Source organism: Chamaea fasciata, unplaced genomic scaffold, assembly GCF_029207755.1.
Source record: "Chamaea fasciata isolate MVZ Bird 193981 ecotype frontalis unplaced genomic scaffold, bChaFas1.0.hap1 SCAF_6, whole genome shotgun sequence".
In the NCBI taxonomy this organism is placed as follows: Eukaryota; Metazoa; Chordata; class Aves; order Passeriformes; family Sylviidae; genus Chamaea; species Chamaea fasciata.
In genome coordinates, this window is record NW_027094091.1 from 2,984,419 (window position 1) to 3,011,423 (window position 27,005).

Here is a 27,005-nt window from a genome sequence, read left to right on the forward strand (position 1 = left end):
CATTTTGGAAAAAAAACCCCAAACCCCAGCAAAACCCCCAAACCGTATTTACTTGTACATCTCCTGCAGTAACATCTTCCTCTTATTTCCCAGTTTACTGAGAGCATAGGCCCCAAATGTAAAGGCAAGTTTAAGGCAGAAGACAGGATTGACTTGCTCAGCGTATCTAAGAACAGCTGCTACGCACAAGTTTACTTTCTTGGCTTTTCCTTAGCTGCATTTTGGTTAAAAGAATAACATTCCTCTCAAGCCTTTTGCCATCTAACAAATGAGCAGAGCAGTAGAGAGGAGTCAGGAGAAATGACCCATGTATGTGCTTGATGAAGCATGATGTGGGTAAAGGGATGATTTGTTTCATCATGTAATTATCCACGTATCACAAACTCATGGGATGAAGATAACCAGAGTAAGTGGCACAGCAAATTAGGTATTGGATTTTCACAACCATTGAATACTTTGCATTCATTTTAATAGAGGCTGATTTTTGGTTTTGTTTTGGTTTTTTTTTTTTCAATAAAATGTGAAAATTTAACAATATGAAATTGACCTTCCCCTCAGTCATCACAAATTTCCGTCTATACAGTTACTGCTCTGCTCTTTGTCAAAAGAGAGTGGTGATTTGGTAGCTTCTCTGGAGACCATCTCTGGAGAGACAGCATGACACAACTCTAGATTCCTGACAACAAAGCGAGAAGAAACAAGAACCCTGCAGACATTAGGGGAGAGAAAGAGAGAGCATGGTTTCACAACCCAAATTTACTCATGGCTGAGCTTCTCTTGAGTGTTTCAGCCTTACCTCTGCATTGTACCATTAGTCTTACTTCCCTCCCTGGGTGCAGATTGCATATCAAACTCCTTTGTTTAGGATTTTGCTGCAATGTTGGGAGTTTTTTCAAACCCCCCTCCCCCCCTTTTTTTTTTTTTTACTTAATGACATTACATATCATCTTTCCTTCATGGATTTTGACATCCCCTCTGAATTCAAGTCCTGCTTTCTCATTCGGGATTTCCACAAGGTATGACTTACCTTTTTTTCCTAGGTTTACTACCCAGACACATACAATTCTTCACAAAGCCCTGAGCCCTGCAGTCACTCTGCAGCCTCCTCCTTTGGTTTCTCACTGCTAAAGCCCCAAGTGTAGGAATGGCCCTTAATGGCCCTGACCAGCCTCACCTGGGTCCTCTCCCCAGCCCCTGACCATGGGCACAGAATCTCATTTAGGCTTAGACTTGGCCCTGACCTGACCTAGGCTGTAGGTGCATCTGTCTTTAGTCCTAGGTTTGGCCCCATCTCCAGGATGACACATAGACCTATGTTGAAGATCTGGGTCCACCTCCAACCCTGCTGCTCCCAAATACCCCACAGAAGCTCTAATACTCTGGAAAAATTTTGTCCATCTGCCTCAGCAGTGATGACCTAGAAAGTGTGGGAAGTCAAATAGTTGGGGTACTACAGTGAATGTGTTGCAACCAAACGGCAGAAATGAGCTTTTGCAGCTGCTAAAAGCTGAATTCACATGCAAGTCAGGTATAAATCATATTTCAATTCCTTATAGTGAAATCCATTATAAAATTCCATGACTTTTTCATATTGATAGAACAAAATACTTTTTTTTTGATGCATTGAGCTCAGACTAACAGGGACTTATTTGAAATCAATCTACCAGTACCAAAGTGCTTAGACTTAGTTACAGGAATTGTAGTGTTTCATTATAAGATAGTTCTGAAAGAATAGTTAAAAATCCCTAGATTTAATGAGTTGATGAATGTGTTTTTAACTTCTAAACCACTTTACAAACAATTAATATTTAGCCATAAAGACAATTAATTTCTATTATTGCCACAAAACTACCTGAGCTGGTCTACATGGTTGTCAGTTTTCAGATCAGGTTGACTTGTCAGCTTCAAGATCTTTCTGCTTTGGGCCAGTAGTTGGGTAATGTGAATTTTTAGGTTGTATTTCATGGTTTTAACTAGCCCGTGTCAAAAGACTGCCAACACTGTGAAAAATTAGAAGTATGTAAAGCCACTTTGAGGAACCTGTTGTTATGAGTGAGCATATAGGAATGAAAATAAAATATAATCCGGCACAATAAACTGTGCTGCTCTGGAATGGCAGCAAATTATAATGACTGTCAGATTAACGAGAACCTTCTTCAAGTGATGACGTCCTGACAGCTACTATTTTAGAAGAAAGCCAAGGAGTCAGGAAAGAGGCTTAAAGCAGAAGGGTGATGTGACAGATAAGTTTTTTCTTAGATACAGGATTCAATTCTTTCTTTCAATTTAAACTATTGAATTGCAACACTTCTGTTCCTTAATCTATTTTGCTGAAAAATACTGAACATAAATTTTATCACTTCATTAAATCAGTATTTCTTGTATGCTCAGTTCCACTAATAGGAACTTTAGGAGCTTCAGCTAATTTCCAAAACCTCTGTGTATAGATAGGGAAGCTAACAAACCATGCAAAATTCACTCCTGAAATCAATGATAATGCCAAAGAAAGATATGCATGTGTTTGTTGCTATGACTTCCAGCTGCATAGTAACTTCCATCTCTAATTCAGAGACGCTTTTAATGACATGATATTGGCTTTTGTTGACAAAGGTTTTAATCCATAAGTCACTATATAGACTATGACTGTTTTTTGCTTTTGGCTGGCAGGTTTTGGCTGTTATGCTCTTCAAGCTGTAATTAAGATAATCATTTTGAATCTAGTGTAGAGGACTTTGTACTAGCAACAAAAATTTGATTCACGAACCATATCTTTATATAATTTTAAACAATACAGAATATAACATGGTTCTTCAATTTGACTATAGGTGCAGCTAATGTTCCATCTCTGCTTGGAGCTAATACTGAATGCACGGCATCTGTGCAGATTCTGGTGTAACATGTAACAAAAAAGACTGGCACCATTCATCTAAACAATTTATAAAGCTGTTTTATTTCTGAGTAGAAAAAGTACAACCATGGAATGAGAGCTCTAAGTCATCTGGAGAAACAAACTCTGAGTCCTTTAGTCAAGCTCAAACAGTGCTTTGGGAAATGATTGATGTTATCTATTGTTTGGAAAATACTTAATTATTTGCACTATAATTCTTACATGTCTATAAAGCACTCTTCTTTCAGGCTACTATGAGTAACAACATAAAAGAAAAATTGTCTCCTAATTAGCTGTTCTCTTGTTGCCTCTAGGGAAAAGTTTATTTTAAAACATCTTGAGTTTTCCATAAGGTGTGGAGCAATATCTTGTACACACTGGTACATGTACCAGTACTTCAGAAGGCACCAAGAAGTCTATGTTTATGTGATTGCAAGCAGTTGGAGTGGTGGACTTGGCACCTGGAATAGTACTTTGGTTTCTCTAGTGATAAATTCACTACACCCCCAAACACATATCAGGGTTTTCTTGAGGCTAGAATTACTCCATCAGGCTGTGAGTCACGCTTGAGCCCCATTAGCCTTGCCAGACAACATAGTGTGAGTGGTGGTTGAAGGATGTGTGGGAACAGGCAAGGGCCTGGATGTGGCTGGAGTGGGCATGAGAGCAGCTGGAGGCAATTGAAATCACCTCCTCCAAAGACCAGAATTTGCACCTGAAGAGGAACAGGTCATTAAAGCACAGGACTGGTGAGCACAACCTGCTTCTCCAATTCTATGTATGGAGATCAAGAAGCCACAGTGCAAATTCAGGAGCAAAAGAACAAAAGCCCAACCATTTGTTGTTTTTCCACACATCTACTGACACAGAGGAGTGTGACACAGCAAACTGCAAAGCTCTTTGGCAAAAAAGGACAGAATGGTGAGTGGGCGTCCCTAGCTTTGTCTATGCTCAGCTGCTTGGGTGTCTCTTTTCTGAACTAGTGGTTAAGGTTTACATATGAGTGTACTGTAAATCTGCCTTTTCACTGGTTAGTGAAGTGTTTAGACTGCATGAAGTGATTAGCTAGATAAGGGGAGATGAGAATTTTTATATGAACTGGTTGTAAAGTGGATAAATCAACTAAGCAGGGCCAAGAACACCTTGTTCTGAGAAAGATTCAGGGATGTTCATCAGGATGAGAGAGCAGAGAAAAAGGTCTCCCTGCTGCAGCCTGGAACCCAGCTGTGCTAGCGTGAGACCAGCCTCTGTGCAAAGAGGTGGCGTGGTTTCTGTGGCTGTGGCAATGTCATTTTAAAATGCTTTCCCCTACAAGACACCCTGGAGACTTTTCCCACAGGGTAAAGGATAGAGATGAAATTTAAGTGGCCTGATGATGGATCATTTGTCTCGCCTGAGCGCCTGGCTGTGCCAGTGAGTTAAGTGCTTCTACCCCTTTGCCATGGGAACAGCACGGAACATAAGGATCAGCAAAGGATGTTTCATATAGATACATTGGAATGATCATTTTGATCACTGCATGCCTGCTTGAAGTGAATTCTCTCGTGGTGGCTAATAAATACTTCCTGCAGCACTATTTTTTGGGGGAAATTTGCTTTTTCTTTGCTGGACTTGTGATATGTTGAGCGCTTGTTTGTGCACTGGAGCAGTAGGCAGCTTCCACAGTTGAGTCCTACCACCCTCAGCTTCTGCTGACTTTTTTGGGACACAGAGGTCTTGGATACAATGCCCTGCAGGAACTGCACTCTCTCCCATTAGGAAGGTGCAGTTATTAATTAATGATTTGAGAGGAAAATAAATTAGGAGGTTGAAGTCTACCAGTTGGCAAGAGGTTTGCATACAAATCTTCTTCTTCCCTCAGGAACAATTAAATGGAATCAGTTATATTTGCATATAAAATAGCTTATTTTTTCCTTTATCTGAAAATAAGTATTAAGAGACTCTTTTTTCCTCACAAGAATTCACATGAGAATTATTTAATTGGAAATATTAAATCTATTTTTTTCTAAAACCAAATAGAAAATGAGATTTTTAAGTAATATTCATAAATGGGAATTTGAATAGCTTGATAATCTGTAAAGAAGTTGTATTTAATACTTTAATGAATTTATAATGTTTGGGAAGTTTGTGCTCATCAATTTAAAAAAGAGTTTCAGTATTTTAAAGGAAATTTTTGAACCAGTCTAGAGAAATGATAAAGAAATCCTACTGCAACAGCATGGCCAGTTTTCCACACTCTTATATACCTGCGGATTTGTCATGACTTCAATATACTTTCTGAATATGTATTTCTTGACTACTATTATAAGTTAAGATTCAATGTTGAGACGATCCATAAAATAACAATAAATAAATCTCCTTAATTTACTTGGTAGTTATATACAAGTAGTTTCATACCCCTTTCCGTATACCCTGATCATGCTTAACAGCAGCTTTGCTTCACATCACCTGCATTCCACATCTCTTCTACCTGGAGCAGGATTTGGAGCCTCTTTTTCATGGTGTTACACAGGACTGACTGAAGAGCTCCTGAGATTAACATGCAGTTGATGGGTCTTTTACACTTCGATTAATGGATCTGCGACCGATGACCCATTGGCCAAAGGAGTACTTACTAGATCAGTGATTTTCAGGACTAAAAATCTAACCTGCTCCTGGGAATTGAACTCTACAGCAGGAAATCCATGTGATTTTTTTTTATCCATGTGGCATGAGGCTGCTTTAAATCATGTTCATTACTACACAGGGTTTGCCCATGACTAGGAGGACTGCTGGGTAACTCCGTAGGCCTGGTGAGGAGGGCAGGAAAGCTTTGAATCCCACTGTTTTATCCGCCAGATGCTGCCTGGATCCTCTCCTGGCACTCTGAACTGCACGTGGCATTTTGGCAGCTCCCTATTTACAAACTGGGCTCCAGGCATTCCCACAGCCTCCCTCTTGCAGTGCATCTCAGGGGCACCAAATTTGGAACCAAATAGATGCCCCAGGTTGTACTTTCTCACAGTGCTGCTCTGGAACAGTTCTTTTATACCTTTACTAATGGAAGTTGCTTTGCCTAAAGTACAGGTTTTATCATCATTATTTGATTTTAAAGTTAGAGACCATATGTCAGAATTTTTGAATGCAGCCAGCTGCTTTTCTTTCCACGTGTGAAGTTACAGTGCTGCTTGGCTTTCAGGCTTGGTAGGCTTTGGTTTTTTTCTTGTTTTATTTTATTTCCTTGTAAAAACAGAGGAGAACTTGGAATTTAAAGAGTAGCTGGAGATATATTTTGTCCATGTATTTACTTGCATCAAACTTGACTTGTTATGAAAGAAAGCAATGGTTGCCTCTGCTCAAGAAATACCTCAGTGCGATTAATTCACTGCCAGCATAGATTTTTGATGTGTCTTTGCCATATGTGAATGACCAGTTGAAATGTATGTTTTTCAGATTTAAGCAGTAGTCCACCATTTGAAGTTCAGAACTCGGCAGGATTAAGATCCATAAGCCCTTTACTTGAAATGACTATTGCAGAGGGAGAATAAGGTCGAGGAACAGAGCAGCAGCACTAGCAGTTTGATGCCTGAACTTCTGCTCAGAAATGTTATACAGACACACATCCCACTTCTAGCTCGCAAAAGCCTTTTATAGGCATTTTATTAAGGTTGTACATAATGTGCCAATTTCTCCCCCCACTTCTTTTGATTTTAATAAAGAGAAGACACTCACATGCTATCTCAGAAACCTCTCTCTCTTTTAGCAATGACGCTTCCAACTCATTGATTAGCTCCACTCAAATCTGATAGGAGGGTGGGAAAGTCAAAAGTTTCTTTTCAGGTCTGCCTGATGCCCCCTCCCTGTGCAGATCTGAGGCTGCTGGCTCCATGCTCACCAGGGATGCCAACAGCAGCCAGCTGGCCCAGAGCACACCTCTGGCTCCAGTGGCACAGGCGTGTGCCCGAGCCTTCCTGCAGAGGCAGCTGAGGACATGGAGGGGAGCTGAGGTTACTGCAGGGGAGGAGGGAGGGGTGGGTATGGAGCCGGGGAATTGTGCTGCAGCTTCAAGAAATCAGTCTTCATTAGTCCTGCTGCAAAGACTTGGAGTGATTCTTCTTTATCTCTCAGGAGACAATCTTAATCATCTGGGACAGAGGCATTCGGTGTCTTTCTCCTGATTGCCCCTGCAGAAGCTGCTCCTTTTCACTGGGTAATCCACTAATCAGTGTAGAAACACCAGGGACTTGCTAGAAAATATTAGGAGAACGCACCATCCATTGCTGCCGTGATCTTTGGCCCACTGAATATTGAATTATTTTATACCTACTTTCAAAAGGAAAGAGGCCCTTTTTAACAGATAACAGTTCAGCACTGGGGGTGAATAATTCATAATAGAATCACTGAAGGGTTTGGGTTTAAAGGGACCTTAATGATCATATTGTTCTAACCCCTCTGCCTTGGACAGGGGCACCTTCCACTAGAACAGGTTGCTCTGAGCCACATCCAACCTGGCTTTGAACACTTCCATCAACTCGTTCCAGTGCCTCATCAACCTCACAGTAAAGAATATCTTCCTACTATCTAATCACAATCTACCTTCTTGCAGGGTATTACTCCTTGTCCTATCACTACATGCCCGTGTAAAAAGTCCTTCTTCTTGAAAAATCACTCTTCATGAAGATGTTGCTGTCTCTGTTTTTATGTTACGAGTCTCATGCTTTTAAAATAAAATTAGCAGGAAGGTAACTGAATTCAGAAAAAACCCCAAAAGATAGAAAAATAATCTTTTTCTCTTCCACTCAGGCAAAAAAAAGTCATACCCAGGGGATATTTTGGATCAGGGTTGAAGCACAGCTCTCCTAGGCCCATTGCTTGGGCAAACATTTGGGTACTCTGAGGACCACCCCAAGCATTGCTAATTTCTCTAGCACTGCAAATCCTGGAAGAATGGCTCAACAAGGCATCCCTGCTAAAAACTGCTCAACTTTCTGTTGATTTTTCTCCTTTAGTTTTGTCAAAACCAGGCTGTCTTACAGGCATAATTTGATCCTTCAAAAATCAAGGGATCTCACTGAAACAGTATGTTGTTAACATATTATCAGTCAAACCCAGATTTCATCAGATTTCTGAAAAATGCTGTTGTCAAGTCCAACAGACTTTTTATTCTTGTTTAAAATTAATTAGAGCCTCTGCCTTACTTTGATTTTCTAAAAGGCTGTGGCAGGGGAAATTGAGTTACTCTCACAGCTCTTGCCCTATAAAAACATCTCTGATATTATGATAGTAGGCATCTAGATGTAAAATATGTATTTTGTGTAATGTTTACATACAATATAGTGAGACTTTTTCTGGTTTAAGATTCAGCCAAATAAACACTTGCAGTGTTCCTTTGTGTGCAGATAAACTCATATTAATTCCAAGACGGTAAAACAGAATTAATATTCTGGTAATTATCTATTTCCAATTAAAATATCATTGTGCAATGAATAATAATAGAAAAGAGCCAAGACTTTCAGATGTTTTAGGTTGAGTGCCTTGAATTAATATTTATGAACAAAAAAAACGTTTCTGACTTTGTAAGAGTGCTGTGCACTCAGCAGCATCTTCTGCAATTGACAAAAACATGGATGCAGCACAGAGTAAATTGTCTCTTCTGCATTTTGATTAAGGGCAGACCTTGCTGCCTTGTTAAGTGCACAAAGCTGAAGCTTTTGGGCCAGCTGCGAGTTGAAATTTCCTTGGTTAATGATGACAGTTTACAGTAATAACCAGTTTTAAGAAGCAGATGTACTTAGCACTTTGAAAAGCACTCAGCAGAGTCTCCTGAAATCCTGGTGTCTGAAATATAGAACACTTACTTAGTTTAGGTTTGAGGGTTTATTGTTGTTGTTGTTGGTGGGTTTTTTTCTTTCCTTTGTTTTGGGGTGGGTTTTTTTGTTTTTATGTTTGTTTTTATTTTACTTTTGCCCTTCCCTTCCCTTCCCTTCCCTTCCCTTCCCTTCCCTTCCCTTCCCTTCCCTTCCCTTCCCTTCCCTTCCCTTCCCTTCCCTTCCCTTCCCTTCCCTTCCCTTCCCTTCCCTTCCCTTCCCTTCCCTTCCCTTCCCTTCCCTTCCCTTCCCTTCCCTTCCCTTCCCTTCCCTTCCCTTCCCTTCCCTTCCCTTCCCTTCCCTTCCCTTCCCTTCCCTTCCCTTCCCTTCCCTTCCCTTCCCTTCCCTTCCCTTCCCTCTTGTCTGAGTATTAAGGATTTTTTTTTTTTTTTTGAGCTCTGTGATGGTTTTGCCGGCCTGAAGATTGTGGGAGTAAAAAAAGAAAAAGGTTTCAAATTGCTGTAATCCCTTCCCTTAAAAAAATCTTACTTTGCCTTTCCTGAGGGCTATGAATTATCTTTTAGCACTTAAAAGCAGTTGTTCTTCAAAGAGATACAAGATCTACCTGCATTTGCTGTCCACACACTTTCCTGGGAACTTGATTAAGCACTGCATCTTTGGAAGTACGAGACGAGAAGACAGTGGAGCTGTTAATGCTGCATCCAGATTTGTGGCACTGCCCTCACAAATGGTGTCTAGGTGGTATGGGATGTAGCACAGAAAATTGTGAGGAGCTTGACCCTGCTCACTGAGGTTCCTGACTTTCTTCAGAGGTGTTCTGATGCCTGAGAAGATGCAGGGACCATTTGATATTGAGGGCTGGCACTCCAGTTTGTCTGTTTGGTGCTGTCATCTGTAGCCCTTTTCTGCCTTGCAGAAGTGTGTTCTTAGTGACATTCCCAGCTTTGAAAAAGTGCTCAGTTTTGACCATTTTCCTGTAGGTACCCCTCTTATAAACAATGCAGTAATTTTTTTTCTGTATCTTGTCTATTAATGACTAATAAAAGTGTTATTCAACAATGGCTAATGAAACTCCCTACTTTACACCCTTCAGAGCAGGCAGTTGGGGAAAGTGCCAGACCAGAACCAGAGCCCTGCTCTCCCCCTGTACTGTGTATCCCCTCCCTGGGACTCTGGACCTCCATCCACAGCAATCCCACAGTGATGACATAAAGATGTTTTACAGTATACACATTTTATAGTATGAAAGGTGTGACTTGCATTTTTTACCCACTCTTAAATGCAAATGTCTACCAAGTAATAAGTAATAAAATCTTTATATGGAAAGATGAGTCATGGATCAGCTGGAACTAAATTTGGAGGGAGGGTTTACTAGTACAAGTGGTCAATACATATCAACATTTTCTGACTTTTAGTCATTATTCACTGACTTTAATTCTGTCTTAGATTTGTTAAATAGCATTCTCCTTTGCACAGGAATTGCAGAACAGATTGTGCCCAAGGGACGTGTAATCTAACAGTCAGATGGAGGCAGTATCAGCCATTGCAGACAACAGGTAAAAACATGTCATTTTAGATCCTTATATCTAACAGAGATTGGTTTATAGGCTCATACATGACATTTCAATTACTCGATTCACTTGGGGTAATTCTGAGAAGTGTTTTTATAAATGCACATGTCCAATTCTTTCCAGTAAAAATAATTTTTTTTCCTGCTTATGGTTTGGCTCTTCCCTGCAAGGACTGATTTGTCCCAGACAGATGAGTGGTAACGTTTCCTTAAAGGAAATTATCTGTTTTCTCTTGGATCAAAATTTTACTTCCTCTGTCTTTACATTAATTTCTCAGATGTATCTGAAATAGTAATTGGAAAAAAATGGGAGCAACCTCTTCCACCTAGCCAGTTGTCAGGAGTCAGCAAAAATCAGCCCTTGGCATCCATGGTGGGCCAGGGAGAGTTTTGGGAAAGCTGGAAAAGTTCAGCAATCCAGCACTGGTGAAAATTACTGTGTATTTCAACATCCTTGTTGTTCTTAGTTTGTGCCAATTTTCAGGAATATAGATTTCTCTGCAGATTGCAAGAACAGGTTTTTGTTTGACCAAAGGGGAAAATTCTTTAAAAGCCTCTCAAAATATTGCCAGGCTTGAAGTCTGATGAAAAACTTGATCTGCTCCATTAATTGACTTCCAGAACTCCATTTTCTTTCAGAAATGCTCTCCTTCCTCAGCTCTCTGTCCCTACCCTTCCTGAGCCCGTGGTGTGTGCTGATGACACCCAGCTGTGGGGTGCAGGTCACTCTGCAGGGAAGGGATGCCATCCTGAGGGACCTGGGCAGACTTGGAGGTGGGCTTGGCTGAACCTCATGGAGACCAGCAAGGCCCAGTGGAAGGTTTTGCATCAGGGTCAGGGCAATCCCAAGCACAAACATGGGCTGGGAAGAGATATTAGAAACCCTGAGGAGAAGGACCTGGGGCTGTTCTTGGACAAGAAATTCAACACGAGCTGACAGTGTGCTCTTGCAGCCCGAAAAAGCTCTCCTGGGCTGTATCCAATGTGGCCAGCAGGACAAGGGTATTTCTGCCCCTCTGCTTCACTGTTGTGACACCCCACCCAGCTCTGGGATCCCCAGCACAGGAATGACATGAGAGAGTCCAGAGGAGGGCTGCAAAGGTGCTCAGAGTGCACTGAAATTGGAGGGGGAAATTCCTCTTTCAATGAAAATCTTTAACTCACGCCTAATACAAAGTAATTGCCTTACGCCTGACAGGGACTGGAAATTGGTCACAAGTTTCCTGAGTCACACTTAGTGCCGCCTCAGCATTTTACTGGGGGAGTGAATTTCCTAGTCTTCTGATAGCATAGTCTGTTGGGATGTGAATCTCTGGATGGACAAAGACCAGAGACATCCCTGGACTACATGCATATTTCTCTTTGTTTTGAAATGTCAGGTGTGTGAAAAGTATTTGATTATTGATGGGTTTTAAAATTTTTATGGCTTCTGCTCCATAATCTAAGGTAGGCTTTTTTACTCTTTCCAACTTGTCATATTGAGATATTCTTAAAAAGATCAAAGGCGGACCTCAAATTTATTTCCTTATTTCCTATTCCATTGTGAATAGAAAGCTTTCATTATTGTCTTCCATTTAACAGTCCCCTGTCCAGGTAGATCTTGAATCACAGAAACATTTATGTTAGAAAGGATCTTTAGGATCACTGAGTCAAGTCATTAAACACAGCACTGCCAAGTCCACCACTGAACCTTATCCCCAGATGCCACATCTACATATGTAAATTCCTCCAGGATGTTGACTCAACCACTTTCCTGGGCAGCTTGTTCCAATTCTTGACAACCCTTTCCATGAAGGATTTTTTCCTAATATACAATCTAAACCACTCCTGGCACAGTTTGGGGCCATTTCCTTTTATCCTAGTTACCTGGGAGAAGGGCCCAAAACTGAACACAATACTTGAGGTGTGGACTCAGCAGTGCCCAGTACCAATGCCCCGGTCCTGCTGGCCACACTGTTTCTGATCCAGGCCAGGTGCCATTGGCCTTCTTGGGCACACCTGGCTCATGTTCAGCCACTCTCAACCAGCACCCCCAGGTCCCTTTCTGCTGGGCAGCTTTCCAGCCACTCTGCCCCAGCCTGCAGCACTGCAGGGGTTGTTGTGACCCAAGGGTAGGACCCAGTGCTTTACATTGTTGTATCTCATAACCTCATGGCATCTTTGGTGTCCTCCCAGGTTACCCCTGCTTTCAAAAGTGGCAAACTTTTTTCCCTGAATTCCAGCCAAAGCTCTCTGTTCAGCCAGGCTGGTCGCCCTCCCAGCTGGTTCATTGTTTAGGACATGGGAACAGCCTGTTCCTGCACATTTAGGGTCTCCTTTTTGTAGAATGTTCATCCTTCCCACTGTTGCCTGCTCGTCTCAGTCTTAGTTGCCTTCACATAGGCATTGATTTGATGGGAAGACCTTGCCTCAAGAACTGCAGTATTAGCAGCTCTTTTTTGGTGCCATCTGATTTCCCTGCACATCTGCCTTAAGCAGCTCCAAGTCTCACTCTCCTATTTCTGTGACATCAGCTTTTGCAGCACTTCACAAAGAAACACAGGGGTAGAGGGACCTGCAGCCTGAGTCAGATGAGTGCTGTGACTTGCAGAATGAGCGGTGCTCCCTGAAAGTCTGCAGTTTAACATTTAGTGCTACAGCTGAATTTGGGGGCATGAAACAAACACATGGAGGAAATGACAAAGTGGTAAGAACAGTCTGCAAATTTCACTGCTCAGGCCTCACAGTCTGCTAGCTTATGCCACATGTACAGGTACAACAAAAAAATTATGTTGTAGCATAGTAGTGCGTTCACCTAAGCTCGATGAAATTATTTGATTTTTTTCTATGCCTGCACATCATTAGTTAAAAGAGAAGTTCAGCTAGATTTCATCACCAGAGCATCCTGGTGGAGGTACTATAATTGATTCTCCACTTATAGCTTAGTTATACAGTCAACAAGACTATACCAAATTTTGATACAGCTAAAAAGTGTCATTTGTGTCAAGCCAGTCCTGATTAATCTATTGATCTGTTTCTATTCAGATCTTTGTAATTAAATCTATGATTGTCTGAGTAGCTGAGACCTTACCCTGGGACCCCGCTGGGCAGCTGATATTCCCGGGGAGATGCATCCCTACAGACCTACACTACAGCTGGCTTGTTGGTGTTCTCCAAGTGGTTTCCCTGTGCACTAAACTGTGACAGAACAAGACCCAGTGTCTCTATAATTAGTGGGTTTTATGCTGCCTATATACCTAGGACAAACAGAGATCATGAGCTAGAGACTGCTTAAAATTGTTCAATTGTCAGTGAAAAAGTTTATTTTTTTAAAAAAAACCCCAAACATTAATATTATATATAAATAATGGAGAAGAAGTTGAAGAAATCTAAGTGTTCATTGGATAAAAACATAATGGGAATGCCTAGGCATTGTTAGGAAAATTCATGTTATATTCACAGAGAGATGGGATGAACTGGGGCCCTTTTTAAGCATTGGAAATACTGCTTTGGTACTGAGTATTTAAGCTTCCTGAAAACATAGTTTTGCTTGGGGTATTTCCTTATATTAAAAATCTTCACAAAGCAAATCTTTGTCTCTTAAAAAAAGCCTAAAGCCATAAGCCCTGTTTTCTCTTATATAAATGAAATGAAATATTAGGGAAGACTGAATATTTTCCATTGAAACTAGTTTATCTATCTTAGATTCGCTCCAGGATATAAAACCAGAATTTTGCTCTGCATGGTCTCTCCTTGCACCACATCACTAGGCTTCAGTCTTTCTTAGAGAAATAACATCCTGCCCATGCAATGATTTCTAGGCTGTCAGGATAACTACACTGGTTAGTGCAAATCACATCTGAGGGCTAAGGTCACTTCCAGTTTGGGTGTTTTCTGCTAAAATGCATTATTCTGTCTAAATGTGGTACATGTCAGTATTTTTTCAAGTACTGACTATTCTGATGCATCTGGTTGAAGTGAAAGTTACATGGAGAAACTGTGTTGGAGCCATGGATTTTCAGAGTGTTGGCTCAGTCAGGATAAGCGGTTAAAGTGGCTGATAGTGCAATTTTTCTGGGTGTGTCGATCACAAACTAGAAGGGATACTGCTGTTTGGATGCAGAGTCCCAAGGGAAAACCCCAGTAGGAGCTATCCACATCAACTCTGTGTCTGAAACCACTGTCCTGTGAAGCTGCCTTTGGATAAACACGACACAGTGTCATTGGCAGGACCGTAACACACCTTTAGGTGAAAGTTGCAGAACATACAGGACGGAAGTGCAAAATCCTTCTGAGTCTGAAGGATGGTGGTTTATGCCTGTTTTCTGTGGGGGCTGATGACCAAAAGTGGTGGCAGAGGACCATGCTGGGGGTGTACCCCACACTGACTGAAACTTCTAAGTGTTGCCCTATTTCCAGCAGTTCAGCTGGGAACTGCTTTCATTAGACACTTATGACAAAATCTGTCCTGTCCTGAGAATCATTAAGGTTAAAAAATGACCTCTACGACTATTGAGACCATAAAAAGACAGGAAAGAAGTCATGCCAAGATGGCAGCCTATTCATTGCTTTTCTCACTCCTTCTACATGGAGCTGTTCAAGTGAAAAAGTCCCACTGCTTTTCGTAGCTGAAGTTTGCTACTTTCAGCTCTTGCTGTGCAGGGCTGGATGTCACACTTGCCTCAGGTTAGACAGGAGGGTGCTCAGACTGTTGGTAGAAAGGGCTTCAGGCAGCTTATGGCTCTCATCCTTTGTGAGTCACTACTAAAGGCCACAAATAGGAAATAATATCAAGTATATGTATGAATCTTACAAACCACAAAGTGTGGGGGTAGTATGACTCAGCCCAGTCTCCCCTTCCCCAGTTTTATCATTTCTCTTATCGCTGTATTATATTTGAGTTCTTAAACACTGGGGACAAGCCAGGATCTGATGCTTTCTTGAGGTATTCTTGTTTCTCAAGACATATTATTTAAAACATAAAGTGGGAAAAGATCTGAATGAACTGGCTAGTGAAAAAGCATGACAAAAACAGATGTAACAGTAAGGAAGAGAGAAGAAGGCGTGAGGGGAGGAGTGGAGAATGTTCATATTACAGATACCTCAAGATTTTAAGTGAAACCAGAATTCCTGAGTAGGGAAGAAAAGGAGAGGGAAATGCATCTCATTCTCCTGTTGGCAGCTGTGGATTTCTAACCAGTGATATCTAGAAGGAAGGGAAAAAGGAACAGCAGATTACAGGATGTCTGCATCTTGACCAAGCTGGGCTACAACCAGTGAGTGGTGATGGTTGTGAAGAGACAGTCTTGTACAGGAAAGCCCAGGGAAGTTCAGAGCATGCTGGGACTCATCCTGCAGCAGAACTGCATGTGTCAGGTCAGTCATCCAGCAGAACTAAGTCTGAGATGAACTTTCAGTAATTTGGTCTTGTAGGTGGTGGTCCTTTTTTTCTTTTCTTTTCTTTTCTTTTCTTTTCTTTTCTTTTCTTTTCTTTTCTTTTCTTTTCTTTTCTTTTCTTTTCTTTTCTTTTCTTTTCTTTTCTTTTCTTTTCTTTTCTTTTCTTTTCTTTTCTTTTCTTTTCTTTTCTTTTCTTTTCTTTTCTTTTCTTTTCTTTTCTTTTCTTTTCTTTCTTTCTTCTTTCTTCTTTTTTCTTTTTTTTCTTTTTTCTTTTTTTGTTGTTGTTAGTTTGCTTCCGTTTTTTAAATGGTTTCTGTTTGTTTGGATACTTTCTTTGCTAGTTTTGGAGGGGAGGAGTTGGTCTCTGTAGTTCTTTGCTGGTTTGTATTCAAAATGCCTAGCTTTGAATTTTGCTAGATATCTGACAGGAAACCTTACCTCAAATGTCCCATTCCTCTGCAAACTGAGAAGTTATTTGGAAGGTTGCAAGAATCTTTTGAAGATTCTTGCATCCCATGTGTTGTGCTGGAAATCCTTTACACCACTCTAAATGTGACAGTGCCTGGTTAGATGGAAGTGTTGATGGAGAAGCCTGGGTAGACTCAGAATTTAGTGAAACTTCAATATTTTGAAGAGAATTCTTACAAAAAGCCACAAACACTGAGCTCTTTTTCATTATGTTTTTTCACAAATCAAGCAGTCTTCCATGTGGCCATCCATATGAGCTGCCAATAGAATAATAAATAATATAATAAATAGATAATAAATAATAGAATAGTAAATATTAAATAATAATAAATAGAATAAACTTTGGATATTCAACAAAAGATATTTCCCCCTCCCCCAAAATATTTTCCACTCTCTTCTATAAGGTGTCCTCAGCTGGATGAAAAGGTGAAAGGTGTGAAGGAGGGCATGATGTGACCTGTGCCAGAGGAGAAGGTCAGGCCTAGGCAGGGGAGGACACTAAATCTGAATTCACCCAGAAATCAGTGGTGGAATTCTGGCTGAATTTTTGCTAACTGGCAAATTCTGAACTTTCACAGGAAAGGTCAAGGTAATTTAGCAGGAAAAAAAAGCTGCTGCCAAATTCTAATGAGTTTCCTATTTTTTTCCAATATGGGAATAACTCTGAACTATCTGAATAAGATTAACATGGTGCAATGCCAACAAAATGAACAGTTACCCTGGGCCAAGTTCATCCTTGGCATGACTGCTCATTGAGCTGCTTTTGCACTAGGGATTGGGTTTTCTCATCTTTCCTTTAAGTTACTTTTCTGAACTCTAACAAGCTGAGACATCTGAATAAAATACAGATGAATTTTTACATCAAAATATTAATAAAGCAGATATTTCAGATACTTCACTTGCAAATAATTCATTGCACTAAATTAGTTTTTTCTAATCAATTAGGAGTCTGCCAGGTACCAGCAAATGGTAATTTAACAGCAGGAACACTTTTATGTATTTTTAGAGAGCATGAGAATGAATTTATTTAAAATTGTTCCTCCAACCCACAGGTCCCAGGCTGAACACTTCCCTTCAATGACACAAAGGGGGTTTTTTCTGCCAGTTTTCCTATTTGGAACAGGGATGTATTGCCTTAGTGCTACCCTGAGCCTAGTTATTTTGTTTGCTGTTGGAGCAGCAAGCAAAATATACCATTATACGATTTCTGTGTCTCAAGGACAAATTGAAGATCTGCAGAGACAGATGTGTGCATCTATTGCTGGCACGTGGTTTAGCAGGGTGGTACAGGCCTCTTCTACAATCAGTACAGAGACACAGGGGACCAGAGTGACCCAGAATTTCCACGTGGTGATCTGAGCCCTTATGCAGGCACATGCAGTCCTTGATAAATGCCGCTTGTTACTCTCCAATGGATGATTCTCTGGTCTAACCCAATTTGTTTGCTCTCACAGGCTCAGACCTGCCTACAACTAGCTAACAGAAAGCTCTAGGTACAAATTATACATGAACTATTGCTGTTCTCTGGTATTTGGATGCTTAATGTTGTATTCTTTCACCAGCATGTAATACAAATAGAAGAGATGCCTTGTTATTCTGTGTCATTTCTGGTGGTGGAGTTAGGGCTGGTCACTTTCTGCTTGACGAATTTGGAGCTCAGATGTGAGGGGGAGGATTACATCTGTGCCTGATCACCAGGCTGTAGGCTGGGTTTGTGCACTGGCAAAATTCCCGTCCAGCCTCTGATACCAGACCTGGTACCTGCCCTTGGGAATGCAGCAGGGGAAGCCTAGCTGCAATGTTGGGTAGCAGGACAGTCACTTCCGACTTAACTGAAGCATCTGAAGGTTTATATGCAGACAAATCTGTGAGTAGGATGTCTTGGTGTGGAGTGTGTTGCCATGATCCTATCTGAATAGCTGTCTTGGTTTAGATAGACAGGTATGTGCCAGGGAAGATTGGAATCTCCCTTGGAATGTAAGCCCCGTCCCCCCCGCCTTTTCCAAATTAGTATAAATTTGCAAATAAAGGCCGTCAGGCAAAGATTTTGGGAATAGGTATAGCAGTTCTTTACTAGGGATATATATTAAAAATTACAAATGTTGTAGTACAGAAGAATAAGCAAGCAAACATACAAACAAGAAATCCTAGAAAAAAAACCCTGACAGAGTCAGAAATACAACCTGACATCCTCTTGGTCAGGGTGTTGGAAGCAGTCCAAAGGTAAGCCCTCCTGGAGTGGCAGATGAGGTCCTGTTGGAAGCAGAGATGGTCCTTGTGGAGCCAAGGGTCCAGAGACGTGTCCAGTCTTCCTTTGGGAGTCCCATGGGAACACTGCCTGTCTGGAGACACTCGTGCCTCCCTTTTATCTAAATGAAAATGGTTTGGCTCCTCTCCCCTGGGTAGAGCATCTCACCATAGGATGATGTAATGTGTCATCATTGGTGAACTTTAATGGTCTGCTAACAAAAGATATCCCCATGGGGGTAGTGGAAGGCTGAACAGAGATAAGAAAAAATGCCCCACCCGGTTTTAACAGCTGCCTTGTTATCAGAGAAGGCAGTTAACTCTCCTTCTGGAGTTACAACAGATTAAAAAAAATCTCCCCAACTAGGGTTCCACAGATGGAATAGAATAAACTTTTTTTTTTGCTTACAAAACCCAAAACAATAGCATGGTAAGAATCACCTTTTAGTGTCTAAATCCTGAAACCTGAAACCTGTTGTGACTTCATGACAAATGTAAAAGAGTCCTCTCACAGTCCACATTTTTGGTTGCATGCTGGGGACAACGAGATTGGTGCTGGAAACCATGAAATGTACCCCTGAGTCTTGTAGCTGCACTGCCAAGGCCTTTGGTTTTCTTTCCCTGGATGTTCTGACCAAGGTCCTGCTCCACCTGCATGCAGGTTCAAAGTGTGTCAGCCCAACTACATGTTTTGACAGTGCAGTAGGGAAACCAACAGGCAAATGCTTCTACTTTGCCACCCCCATCACAGAATGCAAAGTGCCACAGAGGCTGGCAAAGCCCACGCGGCCTTCAGTAGATTAAAGGAACATGTCTCAAAAGAAAAAGGGATCTGACCTCAGGCAAAGGAAAATACGTGCCGTGTAATTGTCATTACTGCTTTTCAGCATGACTGCAAAAAATTGAACAGCTTGAGGTTGTCACATTTAGAGCCCTAATTGGTTCCACATTTTACTGGGTAAAATCTGAAATACTCCTGCTTTATGGAGTTCAAGATTTCTCAGTGTCTGCTTCCACAAACTCTGCATTGGTTTTACTCTCCAGTTGCATTTTGGTGTGCCCAGCTGGCTGTCTCAAGGATTAAGGGGAATAACTGAGGTACAGCCTCTGAAGAGAGACAGGCCATGCCTGAGGCAAGTCTGTTCCCTTCCATGAGAAACTTCATCAAGGCCTCTCAAGGAAAGAGAGGGCTTCCTTTCTCTTTTGCTTTAAATTAAACCAACGAACTGATTTCTGAAAAGGCATCTTTCTAATTTCTTTCTCTCATACTTAAGAAATAGCTATACAGGCTAATATTAGTATTTTGGTATTATATATTAGTGCTATATATTCAGTACTATTTGGTGCCAAATACACACTAAGTACTATACAAAGCTTCAAAACAAAGAGAGATTCTAGTCTTATCCAAAGCCCTTGTATAGCAAATTTTCTGTTAACTAAAAACACATTTTCTCACTAATTTAACTGAAACAACTGACAGACAAGAAGTTGAAGCATAAGTAGGAGTGTTTTGCAGATCAAGGATTTAAGGACTTTTAAGAGCATGAATCAAGGCCCAGGGAAGTCATGGGAGGCTCCAACAAAACAATATTTTAGAAGTCAGGTTGTAAAGACAGTAAATTAGCAAAAAGATCCTTGAAATTGTGGCTGAGAACAAAAATTTGTAATACGTTCCATCACCTGAACACCTGGAAAAATAAGACAAGACTTTTCCCTGGAATGACATGAAGTGCTCTGCAAGGCACTGAAGAGGAAACTGTTCCCAGAACACAGCTCAGGGACGCTCTCTCCAGTGTTGCCATTCCTTTAATGCCGTGTTCATTCGCTTCTTTGATGTGCTACAAAGCACTGAAAAACGGGGGTTTTGTTGTGGGTTTTTTGTTTGTTTGTTTTAAACCCATAGAAGAAGGAGTGCAGGTGATTGTGGCGTGTTTTCCCTTCTCTCCTCTCCCGCCGGGGTGGGAACAACCTGCCCGGCAGTTTCTCATCCACCTACCGAGTCCCTCTAGTGGTGCCATCCCGCAAATCTCCCTCCCACATTCCCAAATTAATGAGGAATCAAAGCGAATCCAACCGAACAAATATTTTAGTGCAGCCTTCCATTAGTGAAAATACTACAGCGTTGAGAAATGCACATTTGTTTGGTCTAAGCAGCATCACGCTGCTGTAAAATCGTGTACCATGGTAAACGCTGTGCCTTCAGTTTAACTGGAGTTGAAGCTGTTTGCAGTGACAGCTGAGCGAGGTCCTCAATTTTCAAGCAAATATGAAACAGGCTAAAAATACAATTTGTTTTTCATAGGTTTTTCAGCATGTAAAGTTTTATCCTTGTTTCTTTTTTTTTTTTTTTTTCCAGAAAGATAATTTAGGAAGGTTTTTTTGAGCAAATTAAATGTATTTCTATGGTGACCTTGAGAGGGACAAGCTCAGTATTTTCAGTGTGCATATTGCAAATAGGCAGTTAGAGTTGGGGCCACTGCGTACACAAATAGGGAATGATATTTTGGATGGCTTTTTGAGACAATAAAATGTTGGGAAGAAAATAAGAGTGGTAGGTTGGAAATTAAATGAAAGCTGCTGAGGGTGAAATTAAAGAACTGAGAAATGCAGGGTGGTCCTTAAAGCAAGCACACCTGCATGTGAAATGCTCAATACTGCATTGTCTTAATTTTAATTCTTTGTGGGTTTGAGGTGGAGTTTTTTGTTGTTTTGTTGGATTATTTTTAAGCCACGTATTTAGGTAAATAGGAGGAACCACATTTGTTTGTAGAGGCCTTTTAAGCTTTCAGGGTTCAGAGCAACCAGAGTAGATCTGAAACAAGCTTTAGCTGGCTCCAAACCCTTGAGTGGTGAAACACGGTGTGAAGGTGGCAGCAAACAGGCAGTGACCTGAGTGACAGGGGACAGATGATGGCTGTCCTGAGCAGCTGCGTGGCCAGGAGCCACCTCAGCACTGCACACAGGCTGGTGGAATATTGCTTTCAGCCAGGAAAATCCAAGACTGGTTGCAAAGGGTGCAGCAGGAGCACAGCACTGCTGCAGCAGCCAGGGCTGAGCTGGAAATGAGCAGGAGTGGTGCAGCTGCAGGTAAGTGTGGGTGATCCCAGTTTGTTCACTTCCCATTTGAGGCAGGTAGGGATTATCCATTCTGCACTGCTTTGCCTGGACCCTTGGGATTGTTGATGGGCTTCGTTTCCCATTTAACACATTGCCAAGGAGCCACTGGGCAAAAGCACCTGATATTTCTCTTGGGTTGGGAATTATTTGAACAAAATTCAGCTTTATCTGGGAATGCCTTACCTCACTTAGTCTTAGGAATTGAGAGATTTGTGTGGAGAAATCAAATTAATTTCCTTTCTTCCACCAGGTTGTCAATCAAGGTATGAGAAGGAAAATGGTATAGTTTTTCACTTTTTTTCCTAATACCCTGAGGTTAGATGAGATTAAATCTACTGTAACACTGCAGCCCCATGCAATGCTCTGCAGAGATACCTGACCAAAGTCTGGTGAATGACAAATAAATGAGTCTGCAGGGAAGTTTGACTTTTACTAGATTTTTTTCCTAATCATATCTTGCTTTCAATAGAAAGACTCTATTTGGGAAGCCTAGAAAGGCAGTGGGCTAGAATAACAACCCAAAAAAGATCTGGATTCACAAATACTTCTTTTAATTTCAAAAAAAAATGGAAAGCCGTGATTGCCTGATGTTTGTGTTTATGCCTCTCCATGCAGAAGTGTGCTGACCAGGGATAGAAGGTTAGGGAATCAATATTGAGAACTGAAGTAGCTTTTAGATGCTCAGCTCCTGCTGTGCTTGGTCTAATTTGCAGTTTGTTTTAATCCCAATTTAAATGGTGCTGGAGGAGTCTGCTTTATCTCAGCGAGAAATCCAGGGAAGCTGGAAAACAATGGATCATCAGGAAATAAATGTGGGGATAATGTGTGCAGGGAAAACTTCAGCCATGAAACTTGTTTTGGAGGAGTGCAAGCCCACATCTCTGCTCATTTTTTACAGTTAGAAATGAAACCCAGATCTATTGTATGAAATCATTCATGATAGTGCAGTGGTTCCTTTTTTTTTTTTTTTTTTTTTGGCTGAAATCCCCAAAAGAACTATTAATTTTTTTAGCTGGCAGATAAACATTCATGCCCAAACTTTCAGAAGTGATCATCTGGGGAGAGTCATGCTGGATCTCACCTTTCACAGTGCTTTGAGAAGTCAGCCCAGTCGAATTGTCCAACTACAAAACATTTCTAGTCCATGCCAAAATCCCACAGCAGTTACTGTGTGTTCCTTTGGCAAACTGATGCTTGCAGCAAAATGCAGCCAAAGACAGGTGAATGTTGAGCAGGAATCCCAGAGAGTGGGGAAAGGCCCTTGCCCTTCACAAAGGTTTTCATGAGTGAAATGTCATCGCACTCTGCTCCTTGGCAGCCCTGTTTTATACGGATCCAGCAAAGACTGGGAAACTTCTCAGCCAGTGAAATGGAAAGTGAACTGAGAAAGCTTGTGCAACCTGACTCCATTCATGGCTACAGCAATAATTCCTCAAGAAAGTGGAGTAAATAAATGCTTTAGATGATAATGCACTTTTAAAATTCAATATTCCTAGCAAAAAAACCCCTCCAAACCTCTCTCATTTTAACCCACGGATCTGCGAAATCCTTTAATGACATTGATAAACTGCTTCGGCTTCCTGAAAGATTTCTCAAGTGGGAATGAATTTAGCAACTCCTACCTTGCAGTTACTGGTAAGAATCTAGATGTACGAGTGTCTAAACAATAGAAGATTTAAGAACAGATTTTGATATGAGTCCTCTGTCTTCTCTTATTTCTTCAGATTTCCAACCCCCCTCAAAAAGGTAGAGATGCACATGCAACTAAAAAGTGCTGCCTGTCTTTCGGATGCTAATTCCCTTCTGCACTTTTCAAAGTCCACTGTAAAGTGTTGAGGCAGGAGAAACATTCCCACAGGACTTATCCAAGCCAGAGCTATCCCATGTCAGGGCAGGGTAAAAACCAAATTTCCTGAAATACATTTTTTTTTTTTGCTATTGGCAGAGTGCAGCTAGCAATAGCCAATGCTTTATTTCCATATATCCATCTTTATTTCACCACGAAGAGAGGGCACAAGAGCTCTTTCCTACCTGGAGGCGCTGGGGGAGGTTACATGCTGTGAGCTCCTTGTGAGTGGCACAGGCTGAGGATGAACAGCATCCAAAGAGAGGTTTTGTTGGATTATGTCCCCCTGACCCACCGAGAAAGAGTCCTTGCAGTGAGGGCTCCTTGCCTCTCCTCTGCATCTGCAAGGCTGTATGTATTTTCTATGCACTTTCTTCTACACATTTGAAAATTACAGCCCAAGGAATCAGGGGTTTATTTGGCTTGTAAGTACATTTTTTTTTTTTGTGATTCACTGAGGTGTTAACCATACCTTCTGCGTTTCCAAACCTGCCAACTAACAGAGTATTTATATTTAAATTACCTTTGACTAGGAGAATTCAGGTACTTTGCAAAAGAAAAAACATGAAACAGCTCTGTTATAGCCTGGTATTTTGGTATTAGCCTGCTTTTTAAAAGGAATTAAACAGAATCTTAGAAAATATTCAATTTTAAAGTACATTAATTTGCCCTAAGGTTTTAGCCTTAGTTCTGCACCTACTTTATCTAAAAAAACCCAGAAAATTCTATTCTGCTCAAACCGGATTAGGGTAGTTTTAGATTTAGATAGGTTTTGCCTATCAATATGTGAATGTCGTTTGGATTTTGTTGTGAGGGAGAAAATCTAGGGCTTCTAGATCCTTCATAGAACACAATGCAGAAGAAATTGTTTTAATTTCTGTGGCCAGCTAAAAGACAATTGAGAGAATAATTTCCTTTGGTTCAAAATTGAAAGTTGGAGGGATTTTCTTTTCTTCTATACAAAATGGGGAAAAGTGTTGAATAAAGGAGCCAAGTAAAAGTTTAGTTCCCCTGAAAAAAAAGTTTTGATTTATTTTGGGGAAATTCTGGTTATTATTTCATAATATAGCTGCATGATAGAATAATTTCAAAAGTAAATATTGAAAATATATTTGGGGTTTCCCTTGGATTTCCCTTTGAACTGAAACGAATTGTTTAATCTAATCCAAATGCCCAAACTGTTTCATTCCTCATGAGTCAGGATTTCTCAGAGAAGGGGCTGTCTGGGAAAAACCTTCCTGAAGCCCAAGAAAATGCGAATTTTCAGGGGCAATGCCCACCTGGAGGCTTCCAGGAAGGACCATGTATATCCCCTGTATATGGCAAAGTATGGAGGTTCTGTGGCACAGGGAGTCCGGGAGAAGAAATCTGAAAGCTGGGGGGTATTTTCCTGAAGTCAAAAGATCTAACATTATAGGATATCCTATATTATATGGTTCTTATAGCACTGTATAATAGGATAGGATATGTCATAAAAAATCCAGTAGTAACAAGATTATTTCTATTATATAGGCTATCTGATATCAGGATACTTCCAGCCTGGGCTATATGAAGCTATGGATTGCAGGGTAATGATATAATTATTTCCAGACCTCTGGTCACTTATCATCTATTTTTCTTCACTGTCAGTACTGTGATTTGCAAGGAGTATAAAGAGAGTGTGAGAGATTACAACATCTGAGTTAGCTCAGCTCAGGCTCAGCAACGTGATCCAGCCAAAAAGAGCAAAGCTAAAGGTCACCTGTACCCTTCTGCCTGTTCAACTCTTCAGGTTTTTGCTTATATGAGTCACTGTCTTTTCCGAACTTCAGGCTGAATAAAGCAAAATCATGACGTGAGCTACCAATTTGAGTAGACCAGTTTCTTGAATAAGGGAAACATTCTTCCTAAATGGACACAACAAGTGTCTTGGCATGGGCAGGGATAGGATTTCATGAAGTGATAGTGGGAAGAGAGGTAGCGAAAACATTGTCAGCTTAGCACACAGAGGTATTAGCTGTATTTTGCCAGAATAGCCAGCGTCCTGCAGGAGCCCCTTCCTTTCACTGATTGTGGTTCTCGGGGTGAAAGCCCAGCAGGACTGCACACTTAGAAAAGGCATTCCTGGTGGAAGAGGTCATGACTCTCAGTCATGAGCATGATCATCACCCGGTGCAGCCTCAGACAGACATTTTCCTCACTGCAGAAATACTTGAAGAAGAGAAAGGCAAGTGCAAGCATGAAAACCCATTCTAACATCCAGTGGCACTGAGCCTTTCAGTAGTGGAATGTGCACGCTGTACCTTTTTGATGTCCAGCACCAGGGTCCTTGGCAGCTTCTAGAAACAGCTGCCACACCAGAATCTCTCAGAAACAGACAATTCACTGTAGCTATGTCAAATGACACCCACCTTCCCACAGCTGAGGGCTGCAGGGAAAACAGAGGGGCTTGGGATCAGTACGTAACCAGAAATGCTCTGTTACTGTGGCTTCTAGAGCATCTCCTTGAACTCCCTGAGTAATTCAAGTGTTGAGCAGGATAAGCCCCTCCCCTTCATTGCAGGGCTTTCACCCTAAGGTGTAACTTACACCTGTAAGCCAAGGGAAGGGAATCACAAGCAGCTAAAGACACGAGTTTACACACCTTCCCTCCCAGGCTGCTCTCAGGGTGAAGGTCACCTCCACTAGGATACCCCAGCCACCATTTGTGTGCATGAGCAGCCTTGACAGTTCTCTCACGCTTTTTGGTGGCTTGGTACCACAGCAGAAGAGGCCAAGTGAGCAGTTTGAGGGCTGTATGTAATGCTGGAAGTGGGAATGTTGGATGAGCTGCTTTGGAATGCTTTCTATTAAGTACGCAGACAGCCTTTACAAGTAGAGTATACGCTGCCCATGTTTCTAGCTATTTAATTAATCAGTGCAATGAATGCAATTGAGACAGGTAATAAAAAGTCCTTTATTCAGCCTTAAACTGGCACATAATTTTACCTGTCAACAATCTGCAGTACAGAAGGTTGTTTCTGAAAATCCTGGCTCTAAAAGTTACTGAGCTACTTACAAAAACACACTTAACTGCCAGTGAGTCAGCATTCAGAGGTCTGAAACTCATTTCCAGGAATTGTGTGATTTACAAGGCTTGACTTTCAAACTTGGCCACTGACACAGCAAGAGAAGAAATAAAAACATTCTGAAATACAGCCCCCACATGCCTTTCAAATGCAAAGCACAATAAGAAAACTGTCAGTCTCTTGAGACTTATCTGTACCTGTCATTTAAAATTAGAGGGTAGTGGAGAAATACTCTGTCTCAGTCATTTTCTCTTCGGAGTCACAGTTTCTTGACTCTTGTCAAGTCCAAAGATACCACTGAAACAGTAAGAGGAAGTATTCTTTAAATTTCATAGTAGAAATGAAGGCAATTCCTGTTATTTTGGATCCCTTAAATGTGGAATGACAGTGTTTGGTATATTACTAGCATCATAACACTGATGATATCTTGTTCAGGCAGGGCTGTTTGAGCAGAGCAGAGATAACAGACTCATGGCAGCAGAAGTTTCACTATTATTATTTAATGTCGATATTCCAGTGAAGCTCAGGAAACCTTTGACTAGACACATTTCCAAAGATGATTTCCAAATATTGCCAATGCTTTTCACGTGGAAGTAAGGAAATTTGCAGGTCCTGTTTAGGGAATGAGATGAATAATTTA

At 41.2% G+C, this 27,005-nt stretch overlaps 1 protein-coding gene across 1 annotated transcript in view; it reads left to right on the forward strand.

The window, feature by feature from the left end:
• The first annotated feature begins 3,271 nt into the window (after positions 1-3,271).
• Positions 3,272-27,005, forward strand: part of LOC136290473 (uncharacterized) — a 28,708-nt gene continuing 4,974 nt past the window's right edge. Inside the window, exons 1-4 of the mRNA XM_066184897.1 lie at positions 3,272-3,326; positions 3,589-3,808; positions 10,171-10,250; positions 24,831-24,886. Coding sequence (XP_066040994.1) covers positions 3,272-3,326; positions 3,589-3,808; positions 10,171-10,250; positions 24,831-24,886 — 411 coding nt within the window. The remainder of the gene's footprint in view (positions 3,327-3,588; positions 3,809-10,170; positions 10,251-24,830; positions 24,887-27,005) is intronic.